Source organism: Leptopilina heterotoma, unplaced genomic scaffold (assembly GCF_015476425.1).
Source record: "Leptopilina heterotoma isolate Lh14 unplaced genomic scaffold, ASM1547642v1 Lhet_59, whole genome shotgun sequence".
Taxonomy (NCBI): Eukaryota; Metazoa; Arthropoda; class Insecta; order Hymenoptera; family Figitidae; genus Leptopilina; species Leptopilina heterotoma.
Genome location: NW_025111133.1, coordinates 471894 through 490214, shown reverse-complemented (window position 1 = coordinate 490214; position 18321 = coordinate 471894). Strand labels below are relative to the sequence as shown.

Genomic DNA, 18321 nt, shown 5'->3' with positions numbered 1-18321 from the left:
TTTATGAAAATAATTAAATCTTTGCGTAGAATTTTATCAAAATTTTTAAAAAATAATTGTATTCTTTTGAAAAATTTTATTGAAATAGTAGATATTAAAAATTATTGATTTCAGGAAAATTTCTGATAATAATTGAAATTTTGACAAGAATTTTATTAACATTTTTGAAAATAATTGAATTTTGGAGTAGAATTTTATTAAAATTTTGGAAAATAATTAAAAATTTGACAAGAATTTATTGAAATTTTTGAACATAATTGAATTCCAGTGAAGAATTTCATTACTTTTAAAAGTAATTGAATTTTTATGAAGAGTGTCTTTAAAATCTTTGAAAATAATTTAATTTCTGTGAAAAATTACATTAAAAATTTTTTAAAATAATTGAATTGTCTTAAGTTTTATTAAAATTGTAGAATTTTCAAAATTTTTTTTTAAATAATTCAATTCTTTTGAACATTTTTTTTAAATAGTAGATATTAAATAGTGATATTTTTGAAAACAATTGAAATTTGTAAAGAATTTTATTAAAAATTTCGAAAATAATTGAATTTCGGAGAAGAATTTTATTATTTACAAAAATAATTGAAATTTTGAAGAGATTTTTAAAAATTTTTGATTATAATTGAATTTTTGTGAAGGATTTGATTACTTTGAAAATAATAATTGAATTTCTGCAATCATTTGTAACTTCTCCAAAATTCAATTTTTTTAGTGTTTTTACCTAAAATTCTTCTATAAATCCATTATTTTTAATAATTAATTAAATAAATTTTACGAAATTTAAGTATTTTTTTTAGAAGTTGAATAATTAAAATTTTTTAGAAATCTATGTTTTATCAAATATTTAATAAAATATTATCATATTTAACTTTTTTTTTAAATTTCATGTAAAGAATCAAAAATTTCAATCTATTTTTTAAGAAAAGTGCATAAAATATTGAAAAATACGAAAAATACTTACGTAGGAGTTGTAAACATTTTTGTATAATGTCCCAATATCGAAATATAGTCTTTGATCCACAATACCCTTTCTTCGTGGATTTTTAGGGTAGAGAGTGTCATTCTTAGCGTATCTACTTACCAAATATATCATAATTGCTTTACTGTAACGAGAAATTTGAAAAGTCGATTGATAAATAAAAAATAATCGAAAATAAAAACAAAAATTAAAAAAAAAGTAATATTACAACTTTAATATCAATTATATTGATATTTTATTATTTTAATTAACTTCAAAGTAAATATTTACGTACCTCTCCCATAAAATAAAACCATTGTCATTCAATGTTGGAATAGTATGTTGAGGATTTATCTGAAATAAAAAAAAAAGTTTGTAGAATATTTGCATTGACTCATCACAGTGAAGAAAAATAAACAATATCTTTGTTATACTTTAATAAATGAGAATTTCAATTGTTCTCTTTTTGAAATGTCAACAATTTTTAAATTCAATCGAACACCTATTGCTTTAGCAAGCATCATAACAGCTCGACATGGTACACTCGCTGGCAAGTAATAAAAGTCAATCATTCTGTATCTGAGAATATAAATTATACCACACATGTAGTTTATGAAAAAAGATCGTATAAAATACGAGTGGAATAAGTATTTTTTTTTTGCTTTATTAATTAAATGCAAAAAAATTTTATAATACCATGCTAGAAAATAATAGTTGGATGTTGTTTTATACTTATTAATTAATTAACAGAATCTGTACATAGTATATTCTTTCTTAAAAATTTGCGTTTTTTTTTCTCTTAAACGAAAGCAAGTTCACTAGGTAATGACTGTTTGCAGGTTCAAATACAATTCTTTGTGACGTTGTCCATGACAACGAGTGCAAACAATGACTTGAAAAGGAAGTAAAAAAAAATTATTTGTTCAACACTCAAGGACTTTATCGATCTGATTGGTAAAATATAAGTTTCCTAAATATTGACTTTGTGAATTAGATAAATAATAGATGATATTTTTCACATCCCTCATGATTTATGGGAGGTAATTAATAAACTTTAAAGGTATCCATAACGGTCTCATTTTCTACGTGAAACGGCTTTTTTAAAATTTTTAATGTGAAGAAATATAGGCTTCGCACTCATCTGTTTTGAAAACTATTATTGAATAAATAATAAATTAAAATAATTTGAAAATAATTATTGTTTTCAAAAATTTTAATTACATTCTTGTCAAAATTTCAATTATTTTCTAAAATTTTCCTCAATTCAATGATTTTCAATATCTACTCTTTTAATGAAATTTCCCCATTCAAATTCAATTCTTTAATAAAAATATTGATTTTTCATAAATAATAAAACTCATCAAAGAATTTCAATTATTTTTAATACAATTTTCTTAGCAATTCAATTATTTTCATAAATAAAGAAAATTCTTCTTAGGAAATCAATTACTTTCATAAATAAAGAAAATTCTTCTTAGAAATTAAATTATTTTTCCAAATTTTAATAAAATTCTTCAAAAGAATTCAATTATTTTCATAAATAATGAAACTCTTCTTAGGAATTCAATTATTTTTATAAATAAAAAAAATTTTTCCTTATAAATTAAATTATTTTTACAAATTGTAATAAAATTCTTCAAAAGAATTCAATTATTTTCATGAACAATAAAACTCATTGCAGAATTTAAATTATTATCATAAATAATAAAATTCTTCTTATAGGAATTCAATTATTTTCATAAATAAAGAAAACTCTTCTTAGAAATTCAATTATTTTAAAAAAATTTTGTTAAAATTCTTCGCAAGAATTCAATTATTTTTTATTAATAATAGAGCTCTTCCCAGAAATTCAATTATCTTCATAAATAATAAAATTCTCTGCAGAATTTCAATTATTTTTAATATGATATTTTAAATAAAACCTTTAAAAAATGTAATCAAATTCCTCGAAAAATTTAATTATTCTTAAGAATATTAGTGAAATTCGTCGAAAGAATTCAATTATTTAAAAATTTGTTAATAAAATTATTTATAAAAATTCAAATTTCAAGAAACATTCAATTATTCAATAAATTATTTACTTGTGCATTTAAATAATTAAATTCTCGTTAAATTTTCAAATAAAAATTGATTTAAAAATAAATTTTATAGTAAAAAATTTAGATAATAATTGAATTTTGGAAAAATTACAAATAATTGCAGAAATTCAATTATTTTCAAAAGTAATAAAATTTTTCTCAGAATTTCAATTATGTTGAAAAATTAAAAAAAAAAAATTTGTCATTATTTCAATTATCTTTGCAAATAATTAAATTTATTTTTCAAAATTCAATTATTTTCAAAAGTTTTATTAAAATTCTTGTCAAAAATTCCATTACTTTCAAAAATTTTCCTCAACTCAATGATTTTCAATATCTACTATTTTAATAATATTTTCCAAAAGAATTCAATTATTTTCAAAAATTTTTGATAAAATTCTAAGCAAACATTCAATTATTTTCATAAATAATGGAATTATTTATTATTTTCAAAAATTTTCCACAACCCAATGATTTTTAATATCTACTATTTTAATAAAATTAATTAATAGAATTGAAATATTTAAAAAAAAAATTTGATAAAATTCTACGCAAACATTCAATTATTTTTATAATCAATAAAACTCATTGCAGAAATTTCAATTATTTTTAATACATTTGTAATCAAATTACTAGACATATTTAATTATTCCTTAAAATTTTATTGAAATTATCACAAAAATTCAATTATTTTAAACTATATTGATAAAAATTTTAATAAAAATTCAATATTAAGAAACATTTAATTATTCAATACATTTTCTTTTATTTAATTATAATTGAATTTTTATAGAATTTTTTAATAAAAATTTAAATTTGTTGAAAGAATTCAATTTTTTAAAAATTTGTTGATAGTAGAATTTTCTAATAAAAATTGATTTAAAAGTGTATTTTAACTAAAATTTTAGATAATAATTAAATATTAAAAACATTAAAGCGTGAATTTTTAGAAATAATTGAGTTTTTGAAACTCGGTCATTTTTAATAATTAATATAAAAAAATTTCATTTTCCCAAAATTAATTAATAAACTATTGCGAAATCTGGAAATGAAATATATGCAGATTATTTAAATTAGAATTTAAATTTATTTAGTTCATTATTAATTAAATCATTATTATACAATCTACATTTTGAAATACTTTTTTTTTCTTTTTTTTTTTTTTTTTTTTTTTTGAAAATATTAAATTATAATACAGTTATGAAACTATAATGTAATTTATTATTGTTGGAAACAAATAGAATGGGGTTTAAAAGTTTTGCACGTTAATATTAATAATAACATACACTTTCAACTAATATAGTAATTCCAGCTAACTGAAAACATATTTTATGTTAAGTAGTTCCCGTCAGTTAAAAAGCAGCACGAGAATGAATAATGGCACATTAGATACTTGATATCAAGAAGTAGATATATGTATATATTTCCATATAAAATCATATCCATGAAGATCATATTTTTTAAATAGAGAACGCAAATTTTTGTGACAGACTTTTCTCACGCTCTAAAAATTATATCTGATTTCTTTCTGGGTGACTCAAATTGAAGTTTTCCGCATGCCGATTCCGCTTGTTTTTATTAAAAATGTGTTTATTTTTTGTTTCTCCTTTTTGTGTGTGTGCAGAAAATATACGATGTTCTCTTTGAAGAAAAAAACATCTTTTGGAATTTGTTATTTTACACTATACAACTCGTGAAAACGGAAAATTTTTTACTGGACAGTTTAGGAGGAATTTTTGAAAAAGATTTTAATTGCATGTAATCATAGGAAAAATGTTGTTCTTTCTGTTACTAATTTAAAAAATATTTTGAGATTTTAAAAAAATGGATAATAGAAGACAATAGAAGTTTTATTGGAGACATGTTGAAAAGAGTTTGGGAATTAAATTATTTTTGGTTAAGAATCTTATTAGAATTTTTGAAAATAATTTAATTTCGGACAAGAATTTTATTACAAAAGATAATTTCAGGATTAGCAGCAGAAAATAAATATTTAAAGAATTTTTAAAAATATTTTAAAAAAATTCTTGCACATCTCGTATTGATTAGTCATATAAGAGAAATAGAATATCGTTTCAATCTGCAGATGGAGTTGTAAAAATATTTAATATAAAAATTGTACGGGTGAGAAATTTAATTGTAGCCATATTATTAATCAGGTAAACCAGATGAAGCGCATAAAAGGGAAAATCTTCTTTTTTTTTCGAGCTCTCGCAGGGTTGTCAGCAGCATTCCCCATCCTCCCATTATACAAAGCACTGATTCTAAAAAGATCTACTTTCCTTAAAAAATAAAAGTGCCATAATGCATCCGAGTCGCGCGTTAAAGTTGGAGTACCTTTTTTTCATTTCTCTTTAAAAAGAGACTTTTAATCAGAAAAGCTTCGGACTTATTTGATATGCGTCTTTAATAATGTGAATTCAAAATCTGCAATTCCGAGTAAAAGATAATATAAGTTTGGGAACAAACGGTGAAGTACGATTTTGCATGAAATGCAGGACTTAATTTACTCTTTAATTACGTCCTGATGATAAGTTTCCGTGCGACTTTGAAACTCATAGAGTCTCTCTCTCTCTCTGAGTAAGATATTGTAATAATTACACCCTCTCTCAAGCAACATGTCCATATAACTTGTTGCAACTTACAACATTCCTATTACTGTGACAACAATCAACAGCTCGGAAACAAGAGATAGTTTGGAGACCGCCTTCATTCACTCTCAGTATACACGTTGAGGGTGAACTGACCTTTTGAACTAGTAATTAGCATGCAGTAATTACGACGAAACAAGGTAAAGTTTTACTAGATCGAGCGCATGTTTCTTAATCGTTCTCTACTCTACTCTACTCTACTTCTATGCAAGTGAAAGTTTTGTATATTCTCATAAAGTGTTCCTTTGCACAAAATTATTACACGTGTTAGAAATTGTGTGTTTGCATTCGTGAGAATCTGTTTGTGTTGGTACGACTGGGGATGTGAGCTGCATAGTGTCTTTGTATGTTCGAGGTGGGTCAGCCTGACGAGGCGATAGAGAGAGAGAGAGAGCATTAGTGCTTGTGAACGAGGAGTTCGTGAACTGTACTGTTTTGGCGAGCGTCGCCGTGAGATCGTAAGAGTCCTTTGTGGAAGATAGTTTTGACTACGTTGTTTTTATGAAGAGTGCGAGTGCGTATCCCAGTCGCGTATTGAACTCATTGTATTCACATTATTTAAATAAACATTTTACTATTCTTATACTTTAACTAAAGATGCCGTGTTTTATTAATAGGGAAATATCCTGACTAACAATTCAGAAGTGGGATACCCGAAAATCAAAATGTGTTTGTCGGATCAGGGAAGTTGTATAAGAGGAAGTGATAAATGAACTGTAAATCTTTGTGTTGAGTGTGGAAAATTCAAAATGTCTGACGATCAATCTGCTGCTCGGGCATTGTTGAATTTGGGACGGCCTCGGAATGAGGAAGCAATGCATATGCATGATGGATCAGTGATTTGGCCAGACGGGCAAAGAGTCGAGTTAGAAAATCCAGTGAATAGGACGCCATCTATAGTAGGCAATGTGAATCAAGGTGCATATTTTGTTCCACCGCAGGTAAATGCGGCTCCGTCTGCTACTGTTGACATTAATCAGCTGATCTCGACAATGACAGCTTTAATGCAACAGAACATGACTTTAATGAATCGAGTGAGTGCTGAAAAAGAAAGTGGTAAGCGTGAACCAACTTACCATTATAACGTTTTACCCGATCTTTCACATAATATATCTAATTTTGATGGTGTATCCGGAGCTGCGTCTGCAAAAGTTTGGTTAAAACAGTTGGAATCGACGGCGACACTGCATTGCTGGACGGAAGCAATAGCATTCGAAACTGCACGAAGCCATTTAGTAAAAGCCGCGAAAAATTGGTATTTGGCGAGTTTGGATGAAATTAACGATTGGAAAAGTTTTCGTCGCGCTTTTTCAAAGACATTTTTATTGGAAAAATCTCTTACAGAACGATTTCAAGAGATGCAAGAACGAGAACAAGGTGCAAATGAGAGTGTCACTGAATATTTTTTCGACAAACTGCGCCTTTGTAAGGCATTGGGATTTGATTTAGAAGAAATCAAGAAACAAGTTGCAAGTGGAGTCAGATCTCGTGATCTCCGAATTTCGATAATGAGTAGAACTTATCCGGATACCAACGCAATGCTGAGAGGAATTCTCGAGTTCGAGTCAGTTGACGCTACGAGAAAACTACGATACGATTCACGGAAGGAGACAACCCGACCAGTTGATGCACAGAGGCCAGCGAGGAAGACTAATGTAGATGCATTTCCAGGTAACGTGCAGGAAGCAGCTTCATTTCGAGAGGTAAAAGGTAACAATCCATCACCAGAGGTAAGGTTAGATAGAGAATGTTATAGGTGTCATAAAATCGGACATATCGCTAAGAATTGTTTAATTAAACCTGCAATCAAGTGTTTTAATTGTAATGAGTCTGGTCACATCTCGAAAAATTGTTTAAAACCAACAAAAATTATTAAATCTGAAGTTAATGTAATTTCGAGTGATTTTTGTGAAGACACGTGTAAAAAGTATGTGAAAAATATTAATATTAGTGGTTTTCGAGTATCGGCTTTTATTGATCCCGGGAGTTCTGACAGTTTGATTAAAGAATCCGTTGTAGAGAATTTAAAATTTTCGATTATTAAATCACCTAACGTAATTGAAGGGTTCGGTGGAGGTGAGGTTTTGTCGGAAGGTATTGTAAGGGAAAATGTTACTATTGACGGTTGTAGCGTTAAAAATTTACAACTTCGAATAGTGAAAGATTTTGCGCAACGTTATGACATAATAATCGGTCGAGATTTTACTGATCGTTCGGACTTGGCTTATTATCGCTTCGGGAATCGTTTTGATTTTGTTTATAGTAAAGATTTTCCATTCATTCATTTTCCTGAAACTGAAGTAGAACCGGTACAATCTGTCGCTCCAGTGGTAATAAGTCCAACATGTCTACCACCAGCTACTACAAATTTTATTAATGTCAAATGCGATGATGACGAAGTAATCATTCCAGTCACTAACTTAGGAAAAGAGCCCATTTATATTAAAGTAGGTCAAGTTTTAGAAACAAAAATTAAGAGAGATGTTGCACAACAATTAGATCCGCGAGTGGAACCTGTGACGGAAAATGATTTAGCTGAAGGGATGGAATTAAGCGATGAACGCCTTCAAGAATTGTTGCAATTATTAAATAAATATCGGATGTGTATCGCTTTAAAATTGTCGGAATTAGGTTGTACTCATCTTTTGGAGATGGACATTGAGGAAAAACCGGGGTCCGTTCCTCCTGTTTCGAAACCTTTCTTAACTAATACTGAAAAACGCGAAATAATAAAAACTAAAGTGACAGAATGGAAAGCGCACAAAATTGTTACAGAGACTAATGCTACCTATGCAAGTCCGTGTTTATTAGTAGAGAATTCAAATGGTTCATATAGACTTGTTTTTGATTATCGACGACTTAACAAAAACACTGTTAGGATGAATTTTCCGATGCCTAACGTCGACGATGGGTTAGAAGCGCTTTGTGATGCGAATATTTTTGCTGTTCTCGATATGGCTTTAGGGTATCTCCAGATACCTTTAACAGAAAGGGCAAAACCTAAAACTGCTTTTATTACGCAGGATGAAACGGGTCAATTTGAGCGTGCTGTTTTCGGACTTATGAATGCCCCATTTTATTTTGCAAAACTGATGCAAATTATTTTCGGTCCTTTTGGCAACAAGTTAGCCATTACATATTTCGACGATATACTAGTACACGCGAAATCGTGGGAGGAATTAATGGGTAAACTCGAGAAAATTTTTGAACTGTTGCGTGATGCAGGTCTGACGCTTAACATAAAAAAGTGTAAATTTGGATTAAAAGAGGTTGACTACTTAGGTTTTACGTTTGGTAAAAACGGAATGAGTCCCGGTCTAAAGAAAGTACGCGCAATTTTGGATTTTCCTCCCCCTCACGATGTGCACACTGCTAGGAGTTTTCATGGACTTGTCAGTTTCTTTCGTAGATTTATACCTGGATTCGCCAAACTAGCGGCTCCGATAGTCGAATTGTTCAGGAAGGATGAAAAGTTTGTTTGGGATATTCGTCGTGAAGAAGCATTTAAATTGTTAAAAGATTTAATCAGTTCAAAACCAGTAGTTGGTTACTTCAACCCAAAAGCGGACCGCACAGAACTACATACGGATGCAAGTTCGCTTGGGTTGGGTGCAATGCTATTGCAGAGTGATGAGCACGGTGTGATGAAGCTGATTTACGCAATTAGCAGGAGGACATCTGAAGTCGAAAGGAATTACCATTCTTCGAAACTTGAATTACTGGCGATTAAGTGGGCAATGGAGCGACTTCGTAGATTCTTAATAGGTATCAAGTTCATAGTAATAACAGATTGTCAATCTTTGATTCACCTTGATTCGTTCAAGACTAACAATGTGTTATTTGTTCGTTGGTTAGATTCGATTTCAGAATATAATTTTGAGATCCAGCACCGTGCCGGAGAGAAAATGAGGCATGTGGATGCCTTGTCACGTTCACCCGTAGAAGAGCCAGAAGCTGAAGAAAATCCGCGTAATTATTCATCAGTGTTAAATATTACTGTTCGAGAAGATGAGTTGCTAATGTACCAAAGGAGTGACGAGTTATTAGCAAGGAAGATAAAAATCTTAGAAACCGAAGAGAGACGACGTTCGCGTAGGGAGAAAGGAGAAGTATTAGGATACGTGTTGCGAGAAGGAATTTTGTACAAGGTTAGTCCAGACAATTTGGAGAAAGAATTGTATGTTGTGCCAAGGGCAATGAGGAAAGCACTCGTTATTAAGAACCACGATCTTTCGAGCCATTTTGGAGTGGAGAGAACAGTCGCACGAATTGCAGAACATTTTTACTTTCCTCGAATGCGAAGTTATATTCGTAGGCATATAGCAGCGTGTATAGAATGCCTATTTGCGAAGCACAAGCCGGGAAAGCAAGCTGGAGAGCTGCATCCCATTCCAGCGGGTCGACGTCCTTTCGAGGTGGTGCACATTGATCACCTTGGTCCCTTTGTATCGTCGTCTAAAGGGAACAAACATATTCTAGCTCTAAATTGCAATTTGACGAAATTTTGCCAGTTATATGCTGTACGGGACACTAAAACTACAACTACTGTTCGAAAGGTCGAAGAGTTTATCCAGCGATTTGGTGCTCCGAGTCGTTTCATTACAGATCGTGGAACTACCTTTACGTCTAACAAATTTAAAGAATTGTGTAATCAAAACGGAATTAAATTAACATTGATCTCCAGTCGCCATGCCCAGGCAAATGGACACATCGAGCGTTTGAATCAAACAATCTTGCCAGCTCTTCAGTCTAGTTTGACCGACACGGAAGGTCGACATTGGGACGATGGTATCAGAAAGTTGGAGCGAGACTTAAACACATCGATGTCCAAAACTACAGGAAAGACACCATTTGAAGCCCTCTATGGATATGTTCCGCGATTTGGGGAGGGACTTACTCGTGAATTGTCTGAGCGTTCTGAAACTTATCGGCTACCAGAAGAGATTCGAAACGAAATGAGAGATAAAATCGAACGAGAAAAGCTTTCTGCAAAAGAGAGATATGATAGGAACCGAGTCAAGAATGTTAAATTTAATGTAGGGGATATAGTTGTGGTCAAGGCTGCAAAAATCGCAACCGGTGAATCGACCAAGCTGCAAGCTCGTAACAAGGGTCCCTTAGTTATAACACAAGTTTTGCCGTCTGATACGTATAGGGTGCAGAGTTTATCGGCGAAAGCTGAGTCGAAACGCGCGACTACGGCTCATGTGGGACAGTTAAAGATTTGGAAGGGTTTTAATAGTCAAAGTGACGAAGAGTCTAGCGATAGTGACAGCGAGGCATTTTCCGACAATGCGTCATCACCATCTGAACCCGATCTACCGTTAAACATTGATCTTTCTAATAAGGTTCCTTCTGATTTAGGATCTAAAAAGTTGAGACTCGATTCTCAAATCGATGATGTGCGTCGCTCAAAAAGAAATACCCGAAAACCACTACGTTTGATTGAGGATGATTAGTTTATAAGATAATACTATGTAATTTGATAACTACGTAAAAATTGAAAATGACCTGGAGGACCAGGTATAAATGAGGATGGCCGATTGTTAGAAATTGTGTGTTTGCATTCGTGAGAATCTGTTTGTGTTGGTACGACTGGGGATGTGAGCTGCATAGTGTCTTTGTATGTTCGAGGTGGGTCAGCCTGACGAGGCGATAGAGAGAGAGAGAGAGCATTAGTGCTTGTGAACGAGGAGTTCGTGAACTGTACTGTTTTGGCGAGCGTCGCCGTGAGATCGTAAGAGTCCTTTGTGGAAGATAGTTTTGACTACGTTGTTTTTATGAAGAGTGCGAGTGCGTATCCCAGTCGCGTATTGAACTCATTGTATTCACATTATTTAAATAAACATTTTACTATTCTTATACTTTAACTAAAGATGCCGTGTTTTATTAATAGGGAAATATCCTGACTAACACACGCTTTTGCTTTAAAACTTTCAAATTACTTCTCCCAAGAATGGATGATGATAAGTATAGATGTGAAAATAAGGACGGAAACTGGCTTTTCCGAAAATTTTATCTTCTAAATAATTAATATTATTCTTTTCCATCAAATCTCTATGTCTCGAATGATTTTATAAAATCTACTCTATAATAATTATTAACCATTTGCATAGTAAAGATTTACTTATCATTTAAAAAAAAATATACCAATTTTATTCCCCTGAATTTATGCAGTAATGTCAAAATTTCAATTATTTTCTGAAAATGTTCAAAAACTCTATACAAACATTTAATAATAATTTTCATAAATATTAAAAATTCCACAGAAATTGGAATTCCGGTAAATTGTTTATATTTTATAAATTTCTTTCAAATAATTCAATTATTTTCATAAATAATGAAATTTTTCTTAAGAATTCAATTATTTTCACAAATGAAGAAAATTCTTCTCAGGAAATCAATTATTTTTAGAAATTTTAATAAAATTCTTTAGAAGAATTCAGTTATTTTCATAAATAATGAAATTTTTCTTAAGAATTCAATTATTTTCATAAATAATCAAACTCATCGCAGAATTTCATTTCTTTTCATAAACAATAAAACTCTTCTTAGGAATTCGATTATATTCATGAATGAAAAAAACTCCTTTTTAGAAATTCAATTATTTTTAAAATTAAAGAAAATTCTTCTTAGAAATTCAACTATTTTTAAAAATTTTCATAAAATTCTTTAAAAGAATTCAATTATTTTCATAAATAAAATTTTTCTTACGAATTCCATTATTTTCACTAATAAAAAAAATTCTTCTCAGGAATTTAATTATTTTTAGAAACTTTAATAAAATTCTTCGCAAAAATTCAATTATTTTCATAAATAATAAAATTCTTCTTAGAAATTCAATTATTATTAGAAATTTTAATAAAATTCTTCGCAAAAATTCAATTATTTTTAGAAATTTTAAGAAAATTCTTCGCAAGAATTCAATTATTTTCATAAATAAAATTTTTCTTACGAATTCCATTATTTTCACTAATAAAAAAAATTCTTCTCAGGAATTTAATTATTTTTAGAAACTTTAATAAAATTCTTCGCAAAAATTCAATTATTTTCATAAATAATAAAATTCTTCTTAGAAATTCAATTATTTTCACAAATAAATAAAATTCTTCTCAGGAATTTAATTATTTTTAGAAATTTTAAGAAAATTCTTCGCAAGAATTCAATTATTTTCATAAATAAAATTTTTCTTACGAATTCCATTATTTTCACTAATAAAAAAAATTCTTCTCAGGAATTTAATTATTTTTAGAAACTTTAATAAAATTCTTCGCAAAAATTCAATTATTTTCATAAATAACAAAATTCTTCTTAGAAATTCAATTATTTTCACAAATAAATAAAATTCTTCTCAGGAATTTAATTATTTTTAGAAATTTTAAGAAAATTCTTCGCAAGAATTCAATTATTTTCATAAATAAAATTTTTCTTACGAATTCCATTATTTTCACTAATAAAAAAAATTCTTCTCAAGAATTTAATTATTTTTAGAAACTTTAATAAAATTCTTCGCAAAAATTCAATTATTTTCATAAATAATAAAATTCTTCTTAGAAATTCAATTATTTTCACAAATAAATAAAATTCTTCTCAGGAATTTAATTATTTTTAGAAATTTTAAGAAACTTCTTCGCAAGAATTCAATTATTTTCATAAATAAAATTTTTCTTACGAATTCCATTATTTTCACTAATAAAAAAAATTCTTCTCAAGAATTTAATTATTTTTAGAAACTTTAATAAAATTCTTCGCAAAAATTCAATTATTTTTACAAATAATAAAATTCTTCTTAGAAATTCAATTATTTTCACAAATAAATAAAATTCTTTACAAGAATTCAATTATTTTCACAAATGAAGAAAATTCTTCTTAAGAATTAAATTATATTTTCGTAAATAATGAATTTTTCTTACGAATTTAATTATTTTCACAAATAAAGAAAATTCTTCTCATGAATTTAATTATTTTTTAGAAACTTTAATAAAATTCTTCGCAAAAATTCAATTATTTTCATAAATAATAAAAATTTTTTTTAGGAATTTAATTACTTTTACAAATAATTAAAATTCAATTATTTTTAGAAATTTGAATAATATTCTTCAAAAGAATTCAATTATTTTCATAAATAATAAAACTTTTCTTTTAGGAAGTCAATTATTTTCGAAAATAAAGAAAATTCTACTTAGAAATTGAATAATTTTTAAAAATTATAATAAAATTCTTCGCAAGAATTCAATTATTTTTATAAATAATAAATTTCATTGCCGAATTTCAATTATTATTAATACAATTTTTAATAAATTTCTCGAAAAATGCAAGTATTCTTAAAAATGTTGTTAAAATTCTTCACAAGAATGCAATTATTTTTATAAATAATAAAGTTCTTCCCAAAAATTCAATTATTTTCATGAATAATAAAATTCTCCACAGGATTTCAATTATTTTAATACGCAATTGAAAATAAATTCCTCGAAAAATGAAATTATTTTTAAAAGTTTTGGCGAAATTCTTTATAAGAATTCAATTATTTTAAAAAATGACTATGAAATTCTTTAAAAGAATTGATTTTTAAGAAACATTCAATTATTTTATAAATTATTTATTTTTGTATTCAAGTAATTGAATTCTCATAGAATTTTCTAATAAGAATTGATGTGAAACTGAATTATTCAAATTTTTTTTTCTATTATATATATTTAATTGAAGAATTTTCGACTAATCAAAATTTCACGTTGAATTAAATTGTAAACAAGTGGATTTGAAAATTCTGAAAAAAACTTTTTCAAAAAATATTAAAAATAATTGATTTAAAGAAGAATTTTAGTTAAAAATTCTTGAAAATAATAATTGAATTGAAATGATGAAAATAATTTTGAAGAAGTTATAGAAATAATATTTTTATATTATAATATAAAAAAAAAAGAAAAGGCTTAAAAATATCTGACTGAAAGTTACATTTATTAATGATGTACAACTTTTTTTTAATTATTTTCAAAATCCAAGTGCGCAACATAAATATTTTTATTGCCTATTGCCATTGAAGAGCCGGGGAATTTAAAAAGATTTGTCTGACTGAAAAACTGCTTTACTACTGATAGGATAACGACAACAATTGAAAGCGCTTTGTCTGACTAAAATTGCCTTTATCTACTGCAACCGTGCTAACAAGATGAGTTTAAAACTCTTTGTCTGATTAGAATTGCCTTTTTCTACTGCCACACTCAATTTATATTGTAACAATATTCGGAATCTGTAAGGAAACATAATAATATGTTTACTACTGTCGCGCACTGGAATGAAATCAATTTTAAATCTTTGTCTGACTGGTTACAGTCTTTTTCCACTAATTTAATGACAAATATATATTTAAAACGTTTTGTCTGACTGTATTATTGACTTTGTCTACTGAAAGCGTATTTACAAATTTTCCTTTATTATTATTATTATTTTCCAATAATTATTATAAATTTATAATTAATTATTTTTATCTTAACTCTCGAAATTTTCTTCAGAATCATTGTTTCCAATTTTCTTGAAAGTATATCAAATTAATATTTTTTTAAAAAATATTTTAAATATTTAATTATTATTATTTTTCCGTAGGAATTAAAATTCTTCAAAACATTCAAATTCAAACCTTTATGAAATTTAAAAACTTATATGAATATTATTAATTATTTTCATGTTTTAAAATAATTTAAATTTCCATAAATTTTTTTTTTAAAATGAATTCAATTATTTAAAAGAATGTAATCAAATTCGTTGTAAGAATTCAATTATTTTCATAAATAATAAAATTTTCCATAGGATTTCAATTACTTTTAATACAATTTTAAATTAATTCCTCGAAAAATGTAATTATTTACAAAAATTTTTTGCAAGAATTCAATTACATTTCATACATAATGAAATTCACCGTTGAAATTCAAATATTCTCAAAATACAATTTTATAAAAATAGTTTTAAATAATTGGATTTTTTTGGGTAATTTTATTTAAATAGTAGATATTGAAAATCATTGAATTCGCAGGAAAATTTTTGAAAATAATAAATAATTGAATTATTTATGAAAATAATTGAATGTTTGCGTCGAATTTTATCTATGTTTTTGAAAATAATAAATAATTGAATTATTTATGATAATAATTGAATTCTTTTGGAAAATATTATTAAAATAGTAGATATTGAGAATCATTGAGTTGAGGAAAATTTTTGAAAGTAATTGAAATTTTGACAAGAATTTTAATAATATTTTTGAAAATAATTGAATTTTGGAAAAGAATTTTATTATTTGCAAAGACAATTGAAATAATGACAAAATTATTTTTTTTCAATTTTGGAACATAATTGAATTTCGGAGAAGAATTTTATTATTTTTAAAGGTAATTGGAAATTTGACGAGAATTTAAAAAAAATTTTGAACATAATTGAATTTCTGCGAAGAATTTTATTACTATTGAAAATAATTGAATTTCTGCAATAATTTGTAATTTCTCCAAAATATTCAATTATCTAAATTTTTGACTGAAATTCATTTTTAAATCAATTTTTATTAAAAATTTCAACGAGAGTTTAATTATTTAAATATACAAATAAATAATTTATTGAATAATTGAATGTTTCTTAAAATTGAATTCTCATGAAGAACTTTATTAAAAAATTTTTAAATAATTGAAATCTTTCGACGAATTTCATTAATATTCTTATGAATAATTAAATTTTTTGGAGAAATCCAATTAAAATTTTATTAAAAATAATTAAAATTCTTAGATTAGTTTCATTATTTATGTAAATAATTAAATTCCTAAGAAGAATTTTATTATTTATGAAAATAATTGAAATTCTGCTGTGATTTTTATTGTTTATGAAAGTTATTGAATTCTTTTGAAGTATTTTATTTAAATTTTTTAAAATAATTGATTTTTTAAGAAGAATTTTCTTTATTTAATTACTTTTGAAAATAATTCAATCTCTGCAATTTGTAACTTCTTTAAAATTCAATTTTTTTAGTGTTTTCAACTAGAATTCTTCTGTAAATACATTTTTTTAAATAATTAATTAAATAAATATATATTGACAAATTTAACTAATTTTAGAATATTTTTAATTATTAAAATTGTTCAGAAATATAAGTTCATCAAAATTTCTAATTAAATTCATTCAAATGAAATTTTTATATCAAATTGAAACCGTTTGACATTTATTCATTTATGAAAATTGTAGACGCAACTCTTTTGAAATTGAATTAATTTTGAAATATTTAAGTAAAATTATTTATTAAACAATTTGTTAATCTTATGATAGTTGTTCAAGATTTTGTTCTTTTCAGTACTTTTAATAAAAATTTCTGACTTTCCCCTGAATTCTCTGTCAGAATAATATGATTATTATAATTATAATAATATTAAAACGATATATTCAAATTTATATTTTAATTTTATAAAAAAAAATGGAATGAAACATTTTTACGTCCTCTTTTTTTTAAATTGATGATTTTATTTAAAAAAGAGAGTGAGACGTCAGCCTCGCTCGTAAGGAAACGAATTATTGCTAATTAATTTGATTAAAACAGGGATTAAAAACTCAAACGTGGATTACAATTTAAATAGTACTTAATTAAAGATATAGTTGAAATGACATGATGTAATTGATAATATAGTGGATATTATATTTGCAGTCAATATTAGATCTCATCAAACAATATACATATAGTACTTACAGTCATTGCTCGATTCCAATGATAATATTACCAATCACTATAGTAATTACAATCATTTGTACATGTCAGTGGTGTATGAACAGCGTATAGGGGATGCTTTCGATTATAAACACTGAACTATATATAGTAATAGTAATACATTAATTTCAAATACCATATATAATTCATCGCAATATATATTATTTATATCCAGTAAATAAATCAAAGTTTACTTTTCAATATAAAAATATTTTGTGACAATATTATTTTTTGTTTGATAAATATACAGAAGAAAAATAGAATCAATCGCAGAATATGATAACTGTTTCTTTATAGTTGAGTATTTATTATGATTATAAATAAATGTGTCGATGTTGAAGGCAATTGCGAGTTGTAAGACAAGCATTTTTGTCCTGAAAGAAAACAGAGTAGTCATTGTGTCACGGAACAATGGAATAAAACAACCTTACTTTAACGATAGCGACTCATGCTGGGCGACCGATCGCGAATGGTTCGTGAATAATGGATAACAGGCAACAGTCCTCCAGAATCCGTGCTTTGCTCCATCGGATCAATGGCGTATTTATAACATGTAAATCTTTTGAATTGAGATCTTACAAGTTTCTTATATATATATATCTAAAATACGTACTGTGCATTAAATAAAGAAAAGATAAACACAACAGTATAAATTGGCTAATTTCGCGAAACAGTTCTTTCCCCTTTAAATGAATAATAAATTAAATTCAAAGTTCTCGGTTCAAAGTCAGGGGAATTTTATCAAAAATACTGCAAAAAACATTTTTGGATAAATGTGTTTTAAATTTTAAATTTTTTGGAAAATGTAATTAATATTTTTCAAAAATTTGCTTTATTTTTAATAATATATTTAATATAAACGGAATTCAGAAATTCAGAACATAATTATTTGAAAAC

General features: G+C 26.6%; 2 protein-coding genes across 6 annotated transcripts in view; one reads left to right on the top strand and one right to left on the bottom strand.

Annotated features, from left to right (window-relative positions):
* The window catches only part of LOC122508999 (acid sphingomyelinase-like phosphodiesterase 3b), a 271059-nt gene that overhangs the window by 14007 nt on the left and 238731 nt on the right, over window positions 1-18321 (top strand). The window lies entirely within an intron of this gene.
* LOC122509000 (glutathione S-transferase 1-1-like) overlaps window positions 1-18321 on the bottom strand; it is a 223658-nt gene that overhangs the window by 1430 nt on the left and 203907 nt on the right. Inside the window, exons 1-4 of one of the 3 annotated variants that reach the window (XM_043622715.1) lie at window positions 1655-1752; window positions 1393-1537; window positions 1254-1312; window positions 962-1103 (exon numbers count right to left, since the gene is read on the bottom strand). In XM_043622715.1, coding sequence (XP_043478650.1) covers window positions 962-1103; window positions 1254-1312; window positions 1393-1530 — 339 coding nt within the window. In that variant the 5' untranslated portion in view covers window positions 1531-1537; window positions 1655-1752. Of the gene's footprint in view, window positions 1-961; window positions 1104-1253; window positions 1313-1392; window positions 1544-1654; window positions 1753-18321 lie in introns of those variants that run through there. The other 2 variants (XM_043622716.1, XM_043622717.1) reach the window with 2 other exon arrangements.